At 39.7% G+C, this 18,734-nt stretch overlaps 1 protein-coding gene across 4 annotated transcripts in view; it reads left to right on the top strand.

Annotated features, from left to right (window-relative positions):
• grik4 (glutamate receptor, ionotropic, kainate 4) overlaps window positions 1–9,529 on the top strand; it is a 546,157-nt gene extending 536,628 nt beyond the window's left edge. For 3 of the 4 annotated variants that reach the window (XM_088346500.1, XM_088346496.1, XM_088346498.1), the window contains 3 exons: window positions 2,086–2,214; window positions 2,290–2,408; window positions 6,951–9,529. In XM_088346500.1, coding sequence (XP_088202626.1) covers window positions 2,086–2,214; window positions 2,290–2,408; window positions 6,951–7,346 — 644 coding nt within the window. In that variant the 3' untranslated portion in view covers window positions 7,347–9,529. The remainder of the gene's footprint in view (window positions 1–2,085; window positions 2,215–2,289; window positions 2,409–6,950) is intronic. The other variant, XM_088346499.1, reaches the window with a different exon arrangement.
• The last annotated feature ends 9,205 nt before the right edge of the window (window positions 9,530–18,734 follow it).

Raw genomic sequence — 18,734 nt, 5'->3', positions numbered from 1 at the left:
CTGCAAAAGTATTTGTGACCACCGTTTAAAAGTCTTGGAGGCCTCTAGCAAGCCTGTATCTCGTCCTCGGGCTTGACAACTTGCTAGGAGACTTGGCATTATCTAAAAAGGATAAGGAGCTACCAGCTGCACTGCAATTGCAATCCGAGTCGTCTTGATAGTCCTTAATGTATTTGTCTAAGTGTTTCCTGGCAGAAGTGAGCGTAGTGGTAATCAGTTCTGCCTGAGTAAAATCCCACAACGGTGGTTAAAGAGACAGTGTGCATTATTGCACCACTAGGTGTCGCTTCATGGTGTAGTGCTGGGGTGCCCACGTTTTTTACACATGTAAGCTATTTCTAAAATGTCCATGCCTGGACAAAGAATCAAGCCAGTATGGGATGAAAATGAGCATGTTTAGACTCACAAAAAAAACTCCCTAATCTTCGACATAACTCTTGGAATTTTTGTGAAGATTTCCCTCTACTCAGCCATCTCACGTAATTATGTAGCAACAGCTTCGAGTGCTTGGAATCAGCATTCTCCAGATGCGTACAAATTACCAGGCTTTGGAGAGATCTGGTGCAAATAGACTTTCTTTGTTCACACATCCATTATCTCTTTCATGATAAGCATTTATGTGCGTAACACTTCCTGGTGTTGCATACTTTGATAAGTAATTGAGAACGTTTTTGCCGAGTTGTATACACATGCGTGGTGACCATGCATCAGAAATGGTCAGTCGTCAGACTGACTGTCCTCTATTTCTATCAAGTGACATATTTTATAGTGAGGAGATGATAGGCTGCCGTTTATTTTGTAGATGTTATTCACCCGAGAGAGAGCTGTTGCCAAGCTCTAGTCACGCGGCAGCCATATTGCTCTCAGGCGGAGAACAATCTGTCGTGTTTTGACCGCGCGATAAGCACTTAATAAACTTTCATTCAAACCAAACGAACGGAGAGTCCGTCTTTTCCTCACGATCTACCCACACTGTCGTCGAGATCGATTGATGGATCGCGATCGACATACTGGGCATCCCGGGTGTAGCGCAACCAAAAACCAGTGCTGAAAAACCACTAAGGACGATACAAACTACAAAACTACAGACACTCAAAGTAAACAAATCGACCGCTTGCTTCTCATTTTTTATCCCTGCCTTCTAAAGGTTTTAGGTCCCAATAGCAGCAAGATGACAGACAATTATGTCAGCTCCATAGGACAAGCTCCTGTTACATAGAATAAATAAATAAATGCTGATTTCACAACACAATGTCCCTTCAAAGTAATCAAGCCAGATTAAGTTGTTTTTAAATCAAAGATCAGTCTTTTTCTGCTAACAGGATATTTTGAATACAACACCGACAAACAAATCAACACATTTGGTGACATTCGCACTCTGTGATTAAGGGCTATAAAAATGTCATTTGACTTTACAATGCTATGATAGTGACATAAAAAAACAATATTAAATGAACTGTCTGTAAATTAATTCGAAGTTAATTTTGAGTTAACTATGTCCAAAAAAAAAAGGCAATTGCGTTGATTTGCAAATGAAAAGCAAATCGGTGATTAATACTTATTGTCCACGATTCAGTGCCAATCAATTTTAACTTGACTGCCTGTAAATTAATCATTAATTTCGAGGTAATTATAATAAAAGTAGGCAACAAATGTTTTATTTTTAAATCAAAGCAAATCACTAATGATTACTTTTTTACGATGTTCAAAAAGTTTAAAGGGAGATTGTGTATTATTTATTGCCTTCAAGTCGTAAAAAACTAAATTCATTAAAAACAATATTGAATTGTATACTCTACATTGTATTATTTTTAATAATATGAAGCTAACCCAGAGGGAGCTGACATTATCGTCTACCATCTTGCTGCCAAGGGTAGCCCCAAATACAATAAACATTATAAAAAGGCTTGACAAAAAAAATGAAAAGAAAAATGTTGCAGTTTAGTCCCTTTGATTCTCAGTAGTTTGTGATCCTTCTTTTTAAGCACTCATTTTTTTCTTGCACTACACAATACAGCGACATCTTGTGACCAAATATTACAGTGTCCTTTAAAACGATGATCGCTTTGCTGTTTTTGTCTTCAGGCTCCGTGTACCGTGACGAGTTTGACCTGGCCATTCTTAAGCTTCAGGAGGACAATCGCTTGGAGATCCTCAAGAGGAAGTGGTGGGATGGCGGCAAATGTCCCAAGGAAGAGGACCACAGAGCTAAAGGTCCTCCTTGTCATGTTGATCTCAAAGCTACTGTTTCATAGCCCTCATCTGACTTTCCACAACTCATCGGTGCAGGTCTAGGCATGGAGAACATCGGCGGCATTTTCGTGGTGCTAGTGTGCGGCCTGCTGGTGGCCATTTTTATGGCGGTGCTGGAGTTTGTGTGGATGCTGAGGCACGCGCCGGGAAGCGAGGTGAGAGAGGCGTATGTCACCTGCATCTGCTTTCTTTCCCTCTACCCCCCTTGGTGCCCGCCAACCCGCGGGGCCACCAGACTCCCTACTGTGCCCAGTGGGTCTGATCCGTAGTCCCTGTCTGCTTGCAGACACAATGAGCACAAAACCAAAGATTTGACCTCTCGGGTCGACAGTTTATGTAAATATGTGTTTCTGTTGGAATGTCAAATCTGCAATATAAAGAGTATGTCGTATTGAATGTAGTCAGGGTCTTCTTGGTACAATAATGGTGCTGGCAGTCGTAGCCTGTTCCTCGAAGATGTGTGTCAAATCCAACCAAGTGTATCAAGTAAAACTTTTTGTGCAAATCATCAGATCAACAATGCAACTTACTTTACACCTACCATAAATTCCGGACTAGAACCCACAACATTTTTTTTGTATACATTTTAAACACTGCCGCTTGCTATATGATGCAACTTACTCCTCCTTTTTTGTCCCAAGACAAAGGTGTCAACTTCATCAAAACAAAGCATTGTGATTTCTGCCAGGTGCTTTGAATGTCAAACTTAAGAAATTAAATTAAGCGGTAACCAACGTGAGTAACTATGACTCCTTTCGGTAGCTAAATGCCTCATCATCTCATTTGTGACACATTAATGGATGAACATCTGCCTACAGTCCCCAAATGAGTGTCTTAATAGCAGCACAATGTGTTACTCTCTGTACTAGACATTTCCCCGCTGATCTATTTTAAGTGTTAGAAAATGGCATAAATGAGCCACAGGGCTTATAAAATTTAATGCTCAAATTTAAGCGAAAAACTCAATTTTATTTTTGCAACTCGTACAAAAACAAAACTTGAGTTGTTTCCTTAAATTTGAACGTGCGGCTTATAAGCCGGTGTGCTTTGTATTCCGGAATTAATGGTATTTTGCAACATATGAAGTGTTTATTACCCGCTAACATGATGTAATTATCAGGGTGTCTGTTGAATGTAGTCGCATCTCAGATTGAGAAATTTGACCACTTCTGTAGCAGCTAAATAGTTGCCTTCTTCTACACAAACGCTGAGCTGATGTTTTCTGATGTGATGCCTTTCAAATAATACTCAATGACTGTCTTATTTTCCTTTTTTGTCCAAAATGGACTCCGCACTGTGACTTCAATAAACGTGCAGTATGTCAAAGTCAAATCCCAACTTGTGAGCCCTTCTTTTTGGACAACATAGATCGATGTGTCACAAATGCTTTAAAGGGACACTGTGTAATATCTGACCACTAGATGTTGCTGTATTGCGTAGTGCAACAATAAATGAGTGCTACAAAGCACAAGGAAGAATACAAACTACAGAGACTTATAGTGACCAAACCCTTTTTTGCCCAGCATTTTACCAGTATTTTGGTTTTTGGAGGCACCAATAGCAGCTAGAGCATAGCAGCAGTTTTTTTTTTACACAAGAGGTGCTAAATAATACACAATGTCCATTTTAGCCTGGAGCACACTGATGTAATAATTTTCTGAAATTGTAGGGAAGCGTAAAATATCCACTTGACTCAATCAGAAAATTTGATAAAACCCAATAATGTCATAATTTTACCAGTAATAAAAAAAATAATTGCAGAGAATTATAACGCATGATGCTAAGTTAATATTTAATTTAAACACTTCAAAATATAAAATGTGTGGGCAGAAAATGTTCAAGTTGTTGCCCTATGAGTCATTAATCCACACAACCACTAAGGGTGAGATCTTTTGTTCTTTTTATTCAAAGGGTTTAGAATAATGGATTGAAGTATGCTTCCTGTGGACTAAATGGAGGAATTGTGGGATTACAATAATAAGAGAGTACTACGTCAAAAATAAAACAAAATGTATCGAAAAAAAAATAAGCAAGGGCGTTGGTTCGGTCTTGGCATTAATGGGGACCAATTCATAAAGTATCATCCCATAAGCCTATATTACATTCAAGCCGACACCCTAAAACTGCTTTAAAATAGCCAAATACTTAAGAAAATAGAACAAAACGTGTACAAATACCTGTGAGAGCAGTCAACCCCTCATATTTCTCAGCTGATGTAATCTTGAGAGCTCGCAAACGAACACTATCCGACACACTCCAAATCCATTTTGTCTCTTGGCTTCAAAGAACTCAAATATCTCCATTTATGGCATTAATTCTCAAATAGTGGGGTGGACCTCCCTGGAGGGGCAAGAGGCTCCATCAAAAGGGGTGTGGGCAAGTTTGACTTATGAGAACTTTCCCAGAAAAAAGTGCAATTGCACCTCCACTACACTAAGGGGCAGTGGCTTTCCTGGTGGCAGTGTTTGAAAACGTTTTTTTTTTTATTATTTCTAAAGAATCAAGTGCAAAAGTGGCACTCTCATTGGCAGAGTATTTTGTTTACGTTCTGCCTCCATATAGCATAGAACAGAGTATGAGCTTTAAGTAATGTAGACACAAAGTGAAGCACACCCTCAAGTGACACCATGAAAAAACATTTAACCCCAATGAGAAGACAGGTGAAGGGAGACACGATAAAGAAACAGAAGTCTCCTCCCAAAACGAGGAAGTTTGACGTCGCATACCGTAGCCAATCATTGCAACCACGGAGGTAGAGATGAGGGAAAGACTGGTGTTTTCCCCCAGTATTGCTTGCTATGTTAAAACTGTTGGCAACAGACAGCAAGGAGCCAAATAATTTAAGCTTCCGAGTGACAGAAAATATTTAAGAAGCACTGGGGAAAACATGTTTTTAAAAAGTCTCCTTCTGACGCTTTTCACTGTGACCTTGGAGGGAGATAAGATAAGACTGGTATGCTTGCTATGTTAAAACTGTGGGCAGCAGACAGCACAGAACCAAATGAATTAAGCAGTCACTTAAAGACATCCCAACCCAATCACACCGATAAGACGCGTGAGTTTTTCTTCAGTGAAAATGTGATGAAAGTCACAGATTTGGCAAGGACGAAGGTGACATGTTGCCATCAATATCGACCAATCTTTGTTTTGCCCCCACCAATAATACGTGATCATTTAAAAAAACATATCAATGTTAGGGGGCACAAGAGGACTGCTTGTTCCGGGGATGTCGGGGTGGGGAGGGGGGTTTAGGTGACATATAATATTTGGGTACTATCCATTTTTGATCCCCTTTCAGACATTTGCTTTAATGTCCAGTGGTGTCTCCTTTTTCCATGATGTGACATTGTTTTATTTGCACCAATCTTTCTTGCTGCTATCAGGTTGCTTGTTTCTTCAGTGGCCTTTATTACTTTTTTTTACAATAAGCAATATAGGAGAGAGGTGTATTGCCTAAATCATTTTACAAATAAAACGATTGATTTTTTTTCTTTTCCTGTACAATCCGTGACGGCGTTTGTATCTTTGGTTTCCTGTTGGATTGTAGTTCCTATACAACACGCCCCCTTCCAAGGTTCACTTCTGGTAACATACAACCAATTATGTGCATACAGGCCGAAGAACAAATCAAAAGTCTTGCATGGAATACGGTCCGCGCTGCAAGGTGAACGAGACGTTTATCCGTTGATCTTTTAGGTCAGGGGTCTCAAGCTGAGTTTTCAAGTTGAGAGCTTCATGTTATTCTTAGTTTGCGCAGAGGGCATCTAGTTTGTATAATTTTCTAAAACAGCAACTTAGCTCAATGGCTTGCTAAACAGCCAAAAAGTAGCTTGGTTGTTAGCTAGAAAGGTGAACGGGTAAAAAACTAAAAGGAATCTAGATAACTAGCTACAAGTCATCCAAATAACCAGATATATATTTAGCCAAAAAGGTAAAATGTTAGCGAGATAGTATGTAAAAAATCTAGCTAGATAGCTTGCTTAATAGTTAAAAAGATCGGAAGATAGCTAGCTGTGGGCTAAAAAGTAGCCAAACGGCTAGTTAAAAAACCTGCACATTTTTTGCTCATTCCCTTTATGAAACCCATAAATTAGAATTTAGTTTTTTGTATTAAAAAACAAATAAAAACATTTGTTTGATATACAAAAAAAAATCTAAAATATTTATCAACCCTTGAATACATTGTTTTTGTTCGTGAAGCCCATGAACTGGAAATTATTTATTTGAATTTCTAAAATAACAACTTATCACGGTATTACTATGTTTCTACCATGTAAGTACAAGGTCAATTTTAAAAAATAGAGGTTAACAGACTCAGTCAACCAATAAAAAAAACATTTTACCAGAAATTCACAATGACCCAGCACTGGTGAGTTATTTTCAGAACAGGTCTGCGGGCACCTCAACTGTCCTTGGGGTGGGCACCCTGGTGCACCACGTCGCTGACCCCTGTGGGGACAAAGCAATAATCACTAATATTAGTGTGGAAACGTCCTCTTCGTCCTTACCAAAACTATGCCCTTGCTTGAAAGAATGATGTCATTTGTTTTTTCTAGGCTGGAGTGCATGTCCGTTTTCAAAAAGCAATTTTTTTGTACGGTTTGATGAGCATCTGACCTCTAATGTGTGATCAGTATGGCCTTCCTTCTCTCACCCCACCACCCCTGACCCCTACCGCCTCTTTCTGTGGGCCCCAGCAGTCGGTGTGCGAGGAGATGCTGCGCGAGCTCCAGGGCATCGTCCTGTGTCAAGACAGCCTGCAAGTGAGGCGCCGTCGGACTCCGTCGCTCACCCGTTGCCGCACCCTACCCCTTGAGGAGCGCCGGGCACGAGCTGCCGCAGCCGGCCTGGCCAACGGCAAGCTGTGCACCGGAACGGGCACGGGCCTCCCCGAACCGCTCTCACACAGACTGGCTCAGGAAGCGGCACTGGTGGCCCGGGGCTGCAGTCACATCCGCATTTGCCCCGAGTGCAGACGCTTCCAGGGGTTGCGGGTGCGTCCCGGGGGGGCCGCCGGTGCACCGCCGTCCCCCACACCCAGCGAAGAGAGCATAGAGTGGGACAAGACGACAAATAGCAGTGAACCCGAATAACAAGCGCCCCCCGCGGATGTCCGTTTTCCTTTCCTGCGCTGCTTCGTTGCCGGATCGCAGGACCAAGGTACTGACTCAACTTTTTTTCTTTTTTATTTGGAATCTCCTGGGGCGGACTTGTCTTTTCCTTGCTCATGGAAAAAAAAAACTGATGAGTCTGTCTCATGCTGGCCCTCGGTGCTCCTCGGAACAGGACACACAAAGGACAAAGCCACGGGCCATTTGTACTATGCAGTATTTTCAAGTCATTTATCAGTGTGTCGTTTCTTTTTTCTTTTTCAGCCTTTTTAAATTATTCCTGTCCTCTGTTGGATTAGCGGTACTGAATATTGTTGTTATATTGTTCCTGGGAAAGAAATGAACCATTAAACAAGTTGCTTTTTTTAAAATCGAAAACGTTGTTTCAGGTTGGCAAAATACTTGATAGAGGTAAAACCTTGAGTCCAAGCCCTAGTCAGACCTAAATTTCCGGCGGGGCTTGCCTAAAATGTCAAAATGTAAAAATCATTACACGTTCAGTTTGGGCCTGGCTTCTCTCCCGTTTGAGGTGTCCATTAAAACTTGAAAGTTGAATATTTTCACTATTAAGTATGTGTTCACAATGCCAACTACGCCTATGTGCTTTTATTGTTAGCAATGCTGTTTGAGAGTGCCAACACGTCAGTAAACAGGAATTGGAGGTGGGGGGTGGTTAAGGTGGAGAGTGATATCCTGCCCTGTTTTGTTTTTGTTAGTGTGAACTGAAAAGTGTGAAAGTGAGGGAAAAGGTGCTTGCTTCAGTCTAGTACAGTCCAAAGCTCCACCAAATCACCAAAAAGATAAAAAAAAAGAATAGATTATACGAAGGGTTCAATGAAATGCACATACTTGCACATGCCACAAAAGGAGCTTGACAGAAGCGGCAATGATGAGTTGAGCCAGAAGGTGGCATCAGCGAGTAGAAAATATTGAAATTCTGAACAGCACCTTTGATAGATATACAGTATGTTTATAAAGATGTATACTAAAACGATGTGTGAATACTAAACACAATTTAAAATTTTGACCGCCAATCATTGTTCTTTGTCTCTTTCCCTGGATTGTTAAAAGTGGGGTGCATTGTTTGAAGTGTCCCTAAAAAAGTTGAGAATTAAATATTTTCTCTATTAAGTATGTGTTAACAATTCCCAACTGAGTTCTATGCTTAATTTTCCTTTGCGCTTATCTGCTTTTATCTTTTATCAGAGCAGTTTAGGGCGGAACATATTAGATTTGATGAATGGGGGCTCAAGAGAATGCTGGAGAGTGACATCACACTTGTCCCTGCAGGGTTGTTTTTTTTATTTGTGTAAGTGTAGTATGAAAACGGTGAATGTAATAAGAGGCCTTCTTCAGGTACAGTCTAAACATCAACACAAACCCCAATAAAGACAATTTTCCATCATTGACAGATTTTTTTGAGAGTTGACGGGAAATTCCATAAGCTATAAAGGGGGAAAAGAGGGTCGAAAGTGATTTTGTGCTCGTCCCGCGCTTTTTTTTTGTTAGCTCAGCATGAAAACGGTCAGTGTCAGAAAAGGCCTGTTTCAAATACAGTCCAAACGCCATCCCAAACCCCACAAATATAGAAAAAAAAAAATAATTGATTCGAGTGTTTCTAAGAAATACTTGCACGCGCCACAAAAAAAGCTTGACAGAGGGTAAAATGATAACTTAATACAGAAGATGGCATCAGAAAGTAGAACATTTCTAAATTCCAGACAGCACCTTTGGTAAATATTTTTTAAAATGTATATGAAAACAATTTGTGGATTCTGAACTAAAAAATCATTTGGCAGGCTGTCATTCTTTGCTGTCTCTCTCTCTCTCTTATAGTCAGGGATCAGAATTTTCCGCGGATCCGCGGATTTCTGCTGTTTTTGAACCCCAAAGGTATTCCGACTTTTTCACTTTTTCTCTTGCATAGCAAACAAATTCAAAATCCGACTGTCTCACTCTTTCCTTTATTGCTCTGGCGCACCCTGGCGGCCGTTAGAAAAATTGGCCGCATTGTCGCACAAGCTGCAGGGACTGAACTGCATTTGAACTTATCTTGCAGTATTTACAAAAAAATCAGTTATGTGGGCAAATTATTTTAATCTTCTAAAAATGTTACTTAAATGATAAATATAAGCATGGTTTTGGACAAGTAAATTGCCTAAAACCCAGGTTTTTTTTTTTTTTTTGGGGGGGGGGGGGGGTTAGGCGGTGGGGGTTGGCTCCGCCCCGGTTTATTCCTGGACGCTGGCTATTTCAGCTGAAAATGAAAATCTCCATTCTGATCCCTGTATAGTACCGTCAATTGATTGTTAAAGGTGGGGTGCGCTGTTTGAGGTGTCCTTAAAAAAGTTAAATATTTACTCAATTCAGTATTTGTTGTCAAAGCCCAACTGAGTTCAAAGCGCCTTTTTTCATTTTCGCACATATGCTTTTAGCTTACTTTTAACAGAGCTTTTTGGGGCGGAACACATTAGAAACGAGGAATGGGGGCTGAGGGAGAGCTGGACAGTGACGTCATGCTTGTCCCCATGGGTTTTATTTCTTTTTTTTTGTAAGTGAAGCATGACAATGGTGAAAGTAAAAAGATGCCTTCTTCCAGTACAATCCAAACGCAAACCTAAACCCAAAGATTAAAAAATAGTTTATCCGAGCGCGTCTAAGAAATGCATGTACTTGTTGCATGCCCTTCATCAACAAACTGACTCGGGCTGCAATAATGACATAAGCCAGGAGATGGCGGCAACATGTCTTTTAAGGACGTACTGCTGCTGTAGTTTACGGCCAAATTTCCAACCAGTCAAAATGACTGGCGGCTTTCAAATTTTCACATCTCTTTCAAAAATATCTTCAAGAATGGAAAATTCTTGGTTAATTTAACTTCTGCGGAGACAGAAATATAAAATATAAAAATTATATTTCATGACAAAAGACAGGCTTCATATGTTATCATAAATCACCCCCCCATCCCGCCTTCTCACAAATAAAATGTGAAATTTAGGATTTTCTTCAAGCCCAGTCCTGCAAATCAAGGTAATTGTTGGGGCTCGGGCTGGGTCGGGCTTTCATACCCGCAGGCTTGGGTTGTGTCGGGCTGGATTTTTTTTAGACCCCATCTCACCTCTACTACTTAAACTCTTATTAATGTTTTGGCTTCAATAATGTTTCTTGTTAAAGACGAAAAAATGTCATTGCTGTGCCATTGCATCTTTTGACATATTTGACTCTGTGTCTATATTGACGATGACTTTTTCCTCACCTCTTTATAACCTCTCATCTCAATGTAAACACGAACAGGGGAAATACTCATAAATGACTCGAGGCCACCAAACATTCATATGACTAAAGCGCAGCTGCGTAAACAAATAAATGGGACTGCAGTCAAGGGAGAAAGTTTTTTTCTATATTTATATGAGCAGTTGACATGTGTTCTTTGAAATGTCAAGTCCCCTCAACTTCAATTGAATGTGATAGGTTGCGCCAGGCCCGAGGTGCCTTTCAGTTGGCGTCGGCCGACTTGCTCTGACATTTTCATGCATTGGTTATGTGCAAAACATCAACATGGAATATATTAGTCTGAAGAAATGTCTGAAGCGGGACATTTTAGATTGTTTAAGGAGCTCGCTTTGATTAGAGGGGGGTCGGACAAAGGCTAGCTTACTCACATTAGTTGGAAAGTTCACAAAGATATATTTAACTAAATGTGTGTCAAGAGATGATTCACTTATCTTAAAAACACTAATTGCGTCTAATAGCAGAGATGAAGTTTGTGTCTGGTGAGGCACAGTAATATTTACAGTCCCAACTGAAGTCAAACTAAACATAAGATTTGTGTTTATTTCAAGGGTAGCCGTGCTATTACTGGTATTGTATTATGATTCGGTTTTTTTTTGTGTGGGAACATGAGATTAGCAGAAAAATTGACCCAGTCAAGAAGTGGCCATCTTGCCAGGGGGGTGTCAACTGCAAATGATAACACAAGTTGCTCAGGGCTCAGTTAACAGTTGTCACTCGTGGCATGTTACTAGGGTGTTATCATTTGACAAGGAGAAGATGATCCATAAAATAAAAAGTATATTAGCTTAATGCTAACACAAAGCAAACATGGATATATGATGGACGATTATTCATCACATTTGACGCCCTTACATGTGAAAAAAGACAATACAGACGATGTTCTACTTACGAACGAGATTCCAAACGATTGTTCGTAATTTGAATTTGTTCTTAAGTTGCTTCAGTGCTATATTTTGTATGTTTAAGGCTTGTATAAGTAACCTGTATTGTTTTGTTCTAAAAAATAGACATTTCATAGAATAATATGCTTTATAAAGATAAAGTTTAACTTATTTTGGAAGATGCGCTTCAAGAGATCCTCCTCTGTGCTAAAAAGTGGCAAAAAAAAGCGTTCCAACTAATTTCTCAACCGCATCAAGCGTTCTTATTCCACTTTCATTTCAAATGAAACGGCTTGCCTCTTTTTTATACTTTACACTAACCATATTGAAGTTTTTAGCAGGCTGTAGAATGTTTACACACGAACTAGAAAAAGGAAACAGATTTATTTTACAGTACTGTCCTGGACTCGGAAAAAGGTGCACAAAATACAAAATCTAACTGACATCCCGAAAAAAATGTTCGTATCTACTGTTTTTCCTAAGTCGAATGGTCGTAAGTAAGGGAGCGTCTGTATATCAATTCGAAATTCAGGCTCATATTATTTGTCCTCTGTCAAAAATGAAAACAAAAAATGTATATTTTTTTCCCAGGCAATAGTCGTACCAGAGTTTTGAGAATTTTAGTGTCTTATGATGATACAGTCTAAGACACAAAAGGTGAACTCTAGAAGGCGATGCGATGAATTGTTCACTCTGCACAAGCTTTTTATTTATATTATATTTAGATTTTTTTGTCACAGTATCTTCTGAGTTCTGGTTTCAATAATAATACCATCAATTTGTGTTTGGGTGATGGAACAAATTACTGGCACAAACATTTAGCAGGGAACTAATTTGAGATTCAAATGTTATGGGTTACCATCACAGAGAAATTAGGATGTATTTCTCAGTGTATATTTGACTGTTTTATGACCCCTTTTTTTCCTGGACACTACGTACAACAAACTGCTCCGAAACGTTGCATTTGCCTCGCTCAATTTAATAATTGGCAGCAAAATCCATCATAGACGTCACCTTCACAGGTGTCAAAGTTCATGCCAAGGCATCCCAGATGCATAGTGTGATACGTCATATCACAGGTAAGTACACACACATGCACACACACTTGTTTTTTCTTCTCAAGAATTGGACTTCCGTCACTTTGTGGCGTGGTCTAATAAGATGTTAATTCAAGCAGATAAAATGTTTGACTAAATTAGGCATTGTATCTAGAGCGGTTCAAAGAAATTTGAGGAAACAAAACGATTTTAATAGTGCAGTTGTTCAATCAATGTGTAGCATTTGTAATTTTGCTATTTTTTTGTAATCAATCTACACAAAAATAATAATCAGATTGTACATGTACGTTCAACAGCTTGAACCTACAATACGTGCAACTGTTTTTAGATTTCCAGTTTCTCGAAAAGCAGTCATGTTTTAGTGTTTTAGGACCCACAGAAACACCAAAAGGCAGAGGAAGATATTTTTTTATCACCCACAAAGTTGGAATTCCCTACATGCTAAAGGTGGGTAAACCCATTTTACGCCACACTTTTGTTTCACAAAAACATCCACATGATGGCGACAAAATATAATCAGAAGTTTAAAAAAAAATGTTGTCCTGAAGTCATTTCCAACCCTTTTTCCAAATCAGAAGTGCCATTAAGCATCAAGATTATTTTCAAATCATAATTTGACAGTGCAGATGTTATTTGTACAGTACGTTTATTTATTTTTTGGAATGTTCTATTCTCTTTAACATTTTTGGGGACATAATTTTTTTTTCCAGTAACTTCCACATGTCGGTGACACAATATAATTTGAAGTAAAGTCAATAGATCATTCCTCTCCTTTTTCATATCAGTTGTTGTTCAATATAACATCCATCCATCCATCCATTACCTGCACCGCTTATCCTCTGTAGGGTCACGGGGGTGCTGGAGCCCATCCCAGCTATCTCCGGGCAGTGGGTAGGGGACACCCTGAACTGATTGCCAGCCAGTCGCAGGGCGCACAGAGACAGACAACTCACTCGCTCAGTCACACCTAGGGACAATTTGGATCAGCCAATCAACCTGTCATGCATATTTTTGGAATGTGGGATGGAACCGGAGTGCCCGGAGGAAACCCACGCAAGCAAGGGGAGAACATGCAAACTCCACACAGAAAGTTTCGATTTCATAACCTCAGAACTGTGCCGCACACGCGCTAACCACTGCACCGCCATGCTGCCCTCAATATAACAGCGTTATTATTTTTTTAATTATTATTTGAAATACACGGGCAGCACGCTGACTTGGTGGTTAGGGCGCAGCCCCACTGTGCGGAGGTGCAGTGTTCACTTCTAGCTCATACTCGCGCAGTTTGCATGTTATACCCGTGCCTGCGTGGGTTTCCTCCTGACACTCCCGTTTCCTCCCATTTTCCCAAAACATGCATGTCAGGTTAACTGGTCGGTCCAAACTGTCCCTAAGTGTGAATGAGCAAGTGAATTGTCTGTCTCTGTGTCCAGGGACTAGCTGTCAACCAGTTTAGGGTTGAATATGACTGGGATGCAATGAGCTCCAGCACCCAGTGACCCTGATGAGGATAAATGGTGCAGAAAACAGATGGATGCATGGATATTAGAAATTACAGAAGTAACAACTACAACAAAATACTTAAGTACAGTTTTTTATTTGTTAATCAAATGTTGAAGCCTGTAATTAGGTTTTCTCATTTGATTTTAATGCATAATATAGTATTTTAAAAAAATAGAAATAAAAATCCTCCATCTGCTCACTAGAGGACAGTAAATGATATAGTGTACTCTCAGCTTTAGTAGGCCCAGAATGGTAATTTGATCTGATGTAGTCCATTCCTATTTCCCGTGCAAGTTTTTTTTTTTTTTGTATTAATTTTAAACCAGTACGACAATTAAGAAAAAATTACACATTTTTATAGCTCTCACTTGAGTTTGTACAACGTGGTGAGTTTGTTCGGGTGTAAAACTGCATTCACTTAACTCTTGAAATAAGCCAGTTAATGCATTAAATGCCAAACATTTTTTTTCCTATTGTTTGTGAATAAATGTGTTATGCTTAGAAAAGATCCTTTCTCATTCATGATTATGATGTATAAAGTAGGTTATTAAACTAGGCTGAACAATAAGGCATAATACTGAAGAACTACGGTAAACTACGATAAGATTTTAAGTTGACATTCTCTTACTGATCTGACACGCCTGACATGAAAAAGTCTGGAACTGGCCCCAGAACCAAACTGAGTTTGACATCCATTTAATAAAGGTTTACGGTATACAACTTTTATCGCGAAGTCTCCCTGTGCTTATCTCATCTACATGTCCGTGTTTTTAAACAGGCCCGTCATCTTCGCTGCGTCAATCTCTTTAACAGCAGTTTGAAGGTGCCTTCGCTTGTCCGGGTTACACAGTGTTCTACACAGTCTACAAGTACTCCATGAGGGATTTACGAGGTCTGTCAGAACGACAAATTGCCCAATGCGATTGACCATATGATGTGGATGGGTTATTCATTTACTGTAATGGTTTTTGTTTTAGTTTTTCAAGGTTATAAACATCACAAGGGACAAAAACTCTTTTAAAATCTGTTTCAGCTGCTCTGACTCTTGAAGAACTGACCTTTTGGTGTCGAGTCTTTGGACAGTCTAATCTTTTGGGCTGTACAAAAACTATGTTGCATTCTCTGAGACCTATGTATTTTAATATGTTGCTAATACAGACCAGCGACTATCTGCAGAGTTTTGCTTTGTAAAAGGATGTGTCAAGTCAAGTCATTTTTTTTTGTATAGCCCTTAATCACAAATAGTCTCAAAGGGCTTCACAAGTTATTACATATAAGAAGTTTAGGTTATTCGTATGCTATAGAGTAGAAGTGAGTTTTAAGCTTAGACCTAAACATGTCCACGGAGGCAGCAGATCGGATCTCAGGGGGAAGAGCATTCCACAACACCGGTGCCCGGATGGAGAACGCTCTCGAACCAGCGGAACACTTCTTGGGTCTTTGGATCACCAGGAGACCGGCGCTCTCGGAACGAAGGTTTCGGGCCGGGACATGGGGGGAAATCAGATCTGAAAGATATGAGGGGGAAAGTCCATGTATGGTTTTGTACAGTAATAGGAGAACCTTAAAATCGCATCTTAGGCTAACAGGGAGCCAATGCAGGTTAGCCAAAATTGGGGTGATGTGATCGTACTTTTTTGTCCTAGTTAAAAGCCTCGCTGCAGCATTTTGTACCAGCTGAAGACTCTTGAGTCTGGTAATCGGAAGACCGGAAAGTAGTGCATTAATGTGTACAGTAATGTGTGTCAACAGGAGTTTCATTTACAGTGTAAAAGAAAAATAGTAGGACTAGTATTACATTTGATTTGTTTGGGGTTGTTCTTTTAAAACAACCAGTGTTGGTAACAATGAATAACACCATTACGTAACGGGCGTTTTTTTCTTTTTTTTTTTTTTTTCAGTAACAAGGTAACTGTCAAGATTGCCCATTGGCCTCACCTCGGCCCGCTCGTTTGGCGCCAGCTGCTACTCGTTGCCTGATTGGCGCCCTCCTATTTAAACTCTGTGCTCCCATTCACTCCTTGTCAGTCCGTCAACGAACCTCTGCTCTTGCAAGACTTGCATTTTGACTCTGTCCGGTATCCTGCTTGTGTATCCAGTATTCGGTATCGATCCCGTCTGTCCCGTCCTGTCCGGTATCTTGCTCGTGTATCCAGTATCGATTCTGTCTGTCCGGTTTCCTGCTCGTGTATTCAGTATCCGGTATCGGTCCCGTCCTGTCCGGTATCTTGCTCGTGTATCCTGTATCAGGTATCGATCCCGTCTGTCCGGTCCTGTCCTGTCCGGTATCTGCTCATGTAACCTGTATCTGGTATCGATCCCATCTATCCTGTCCGGTTTTTATCTCGTCTGCCCCTGGCATCCTGTTTTCCCGCCCCTGACTTATCTGTCTCACTTCTTCTGCCCAGCGATCACCGAATCGCTGGCATTTGTGTTCCCGCGCGTGACTGCCCCGTTTCCGTAAAATAAAGCTTGAGTGAAAACGTTACGCATCTGCGTCCGCCGTCAGATCGGGCCCTGACACAAACTAAAAAATACGCATCTGGGTCCACCGTCTGTTCGGGCCCTGACACTAACTAAAAAATGTCTCTGCTTTTACGCCGTTACCATTACTAAAGGTCAAAAGCAGTGCATTACTTCAGCTGCAGAACGCCAATGGTGGTGTGGCCCCGCAAACCTGACGCCATTTTCAGCAGCAACGTTTTCCACACTCCTACGAGTTGTTTACGTGACTTCTTTTCGGATCATGTAACCGTTCATAAGAGCAACTGCATAGTTAGAAAGTGATTATGATCATCGTATTTACTGATGCGCCAAAAGAAAAGCCTAATGAGTTCCGAAAAATGTGAGCCCCATATTTGACAGGACCAGTGCCGTGGCAACCGACACGTGTTGTTCTCGAACGAAACGTCGCTACAAGCCGGCTCTTGGAAGTGAAAGAGGGAAGCCGGACAATCAACAGCCTTTTTTCTCTTATGATTGATAAATAAGCATTTTGGGGGATTCTGTGTTGTAGACTTTAAGTTTATTGAGAAAAATGTTGAAAATTGCTTTGGACTTTTTTTCGTAGAATTATAAATATTTTAATTGTACTTCCTGTGTTTTTCCGTTTTAATATGTTTGTATATAAAGGGGAAGCTTATTATTTTCTTCTCTATCCCCCTTTTCCTTTTGTTATATATATATATATATATATATATATATATATATATTGTTTACTGCTTATTGTTATTTTATTAAATTGTTTACTGTTTATATTTGTTGCCTTTCAAGTGTTGGATAAATCTGTTGCTAGTGAGGCGTAATAGATATTATAAGGTTCTAAGCAACAACTACCTGTCTTCTCTTCTCTATTCAACTGACTCAAATACTGATCAGAACATTTCAAACTATTTGACATACAACAACTTCTTTTTAAAGTAAAGAAAATAGTTACTTTTCCTGGTAACTAGTTACTTTTACTATAGGGTAATTCCGTTATTAACTGAGTAAGTGAGTAATTATATTAAAAAAAAAATGTTAAAGTAACATGCCAAATACTTAATAAAATAATTTGGAAACATACTTAAAATTGTATCTTCATATTTAAACTGCATCTTTCCATCAGTTTTCAGTTTGGCCGCATTATGATTTACCTAGCTTGTCCCAACTTATTTTTTTGTATTTGCAGGGTAAATCCTATTTACCTTAATTCCAAAGTGGTCCTATAAAAGGCACTGGATGTGATGAATAGAAAAATAATGAGTCAGTTGGCAGATTACAGGAACGTGTTTTTGAAAAAAGATAATCATATATACTTTGTGCTTGAACACATTGGGAGAGGGGTACTTAACCTTTGACTCTTATCATAGGCACACATGGCTTGGAGAATAAACCGGAGTCAAGACTATAGTGCACATATTGTTAACATGACATGTACTTATTGATGGTTCAAGATATAAAGGGCACAGTTTTCACTACAGTTTACATTCAAGGTGTCACACTAACAGACCCTGTTTTTGTTGTACATTGCTAAGGAATCCTTAATATGGAAGCTCATTAAACAATTTAGGCTCACTGTTGAGACACGTTTTGTTGAAAACCCCCAGAAGAAAAAGTAAACACCCAGACACTCAGATCAATTTGATTGGGTGAGCAGTAGGGAAGGGCGGAGCGTGCCTGCATTTCTCTCTGCCCAGCATGGCCTGCACCGAAGGTAAATACGTCAGTATCCTAATTTGCAGTAGGTTTTGACATTTTTTAAAAGAACTCTGCTTGCACCTTGTTTTGAAACCATTATTCGTGAAAAAAATGAAGGTCAGAATGAGCCTCAGCGAGCTTAGATAATTGCAGGAGGGAGACAAGTTTAAAGTGGTATACTCGTTGACATGGGACACATGATCAGGCATTATTATTATTTCATCGATTTCATCAAATTTTCAAACATAAAACTGTGAAATAAAATGTGATGAAGAATTAGCTTTGTCTCTAAAGCAGGTTTCGATGTTTTGTTTATTTTGTCTTAAATCAGATCTCCCTTAGAAAAAAAGGGAAAAGAAAATCAAAATATTTTGCTATTATGGCTCTTTGGGTCAAAAAAGTCCCTGGCCCCTGCGTTAGCTTAATATATTTATGAAGGCATCTGGTCCAAAATT

The sequence above is a fragment of the Urocampus carinirostris genome, chromosome 10, assembly GCF_059441175.1.
Source record: "Urocampus carinirostris isolate Australia breed hairy pipefish chromosome 10, RoL_Ucar_1.0, whole genome shotgun sequence".
NCBI lineage: Eukaryota > Metazoa > Chordata > Actinopteri > Syngnathiformes > Syngnathidae > Urocampus > Urocampus carinirostris.
The sequence above is the reverse complement of the archived record's forward strand: the minus strand, read 5'-3'. Positions and strand labels throughout refer to the sequence as shown.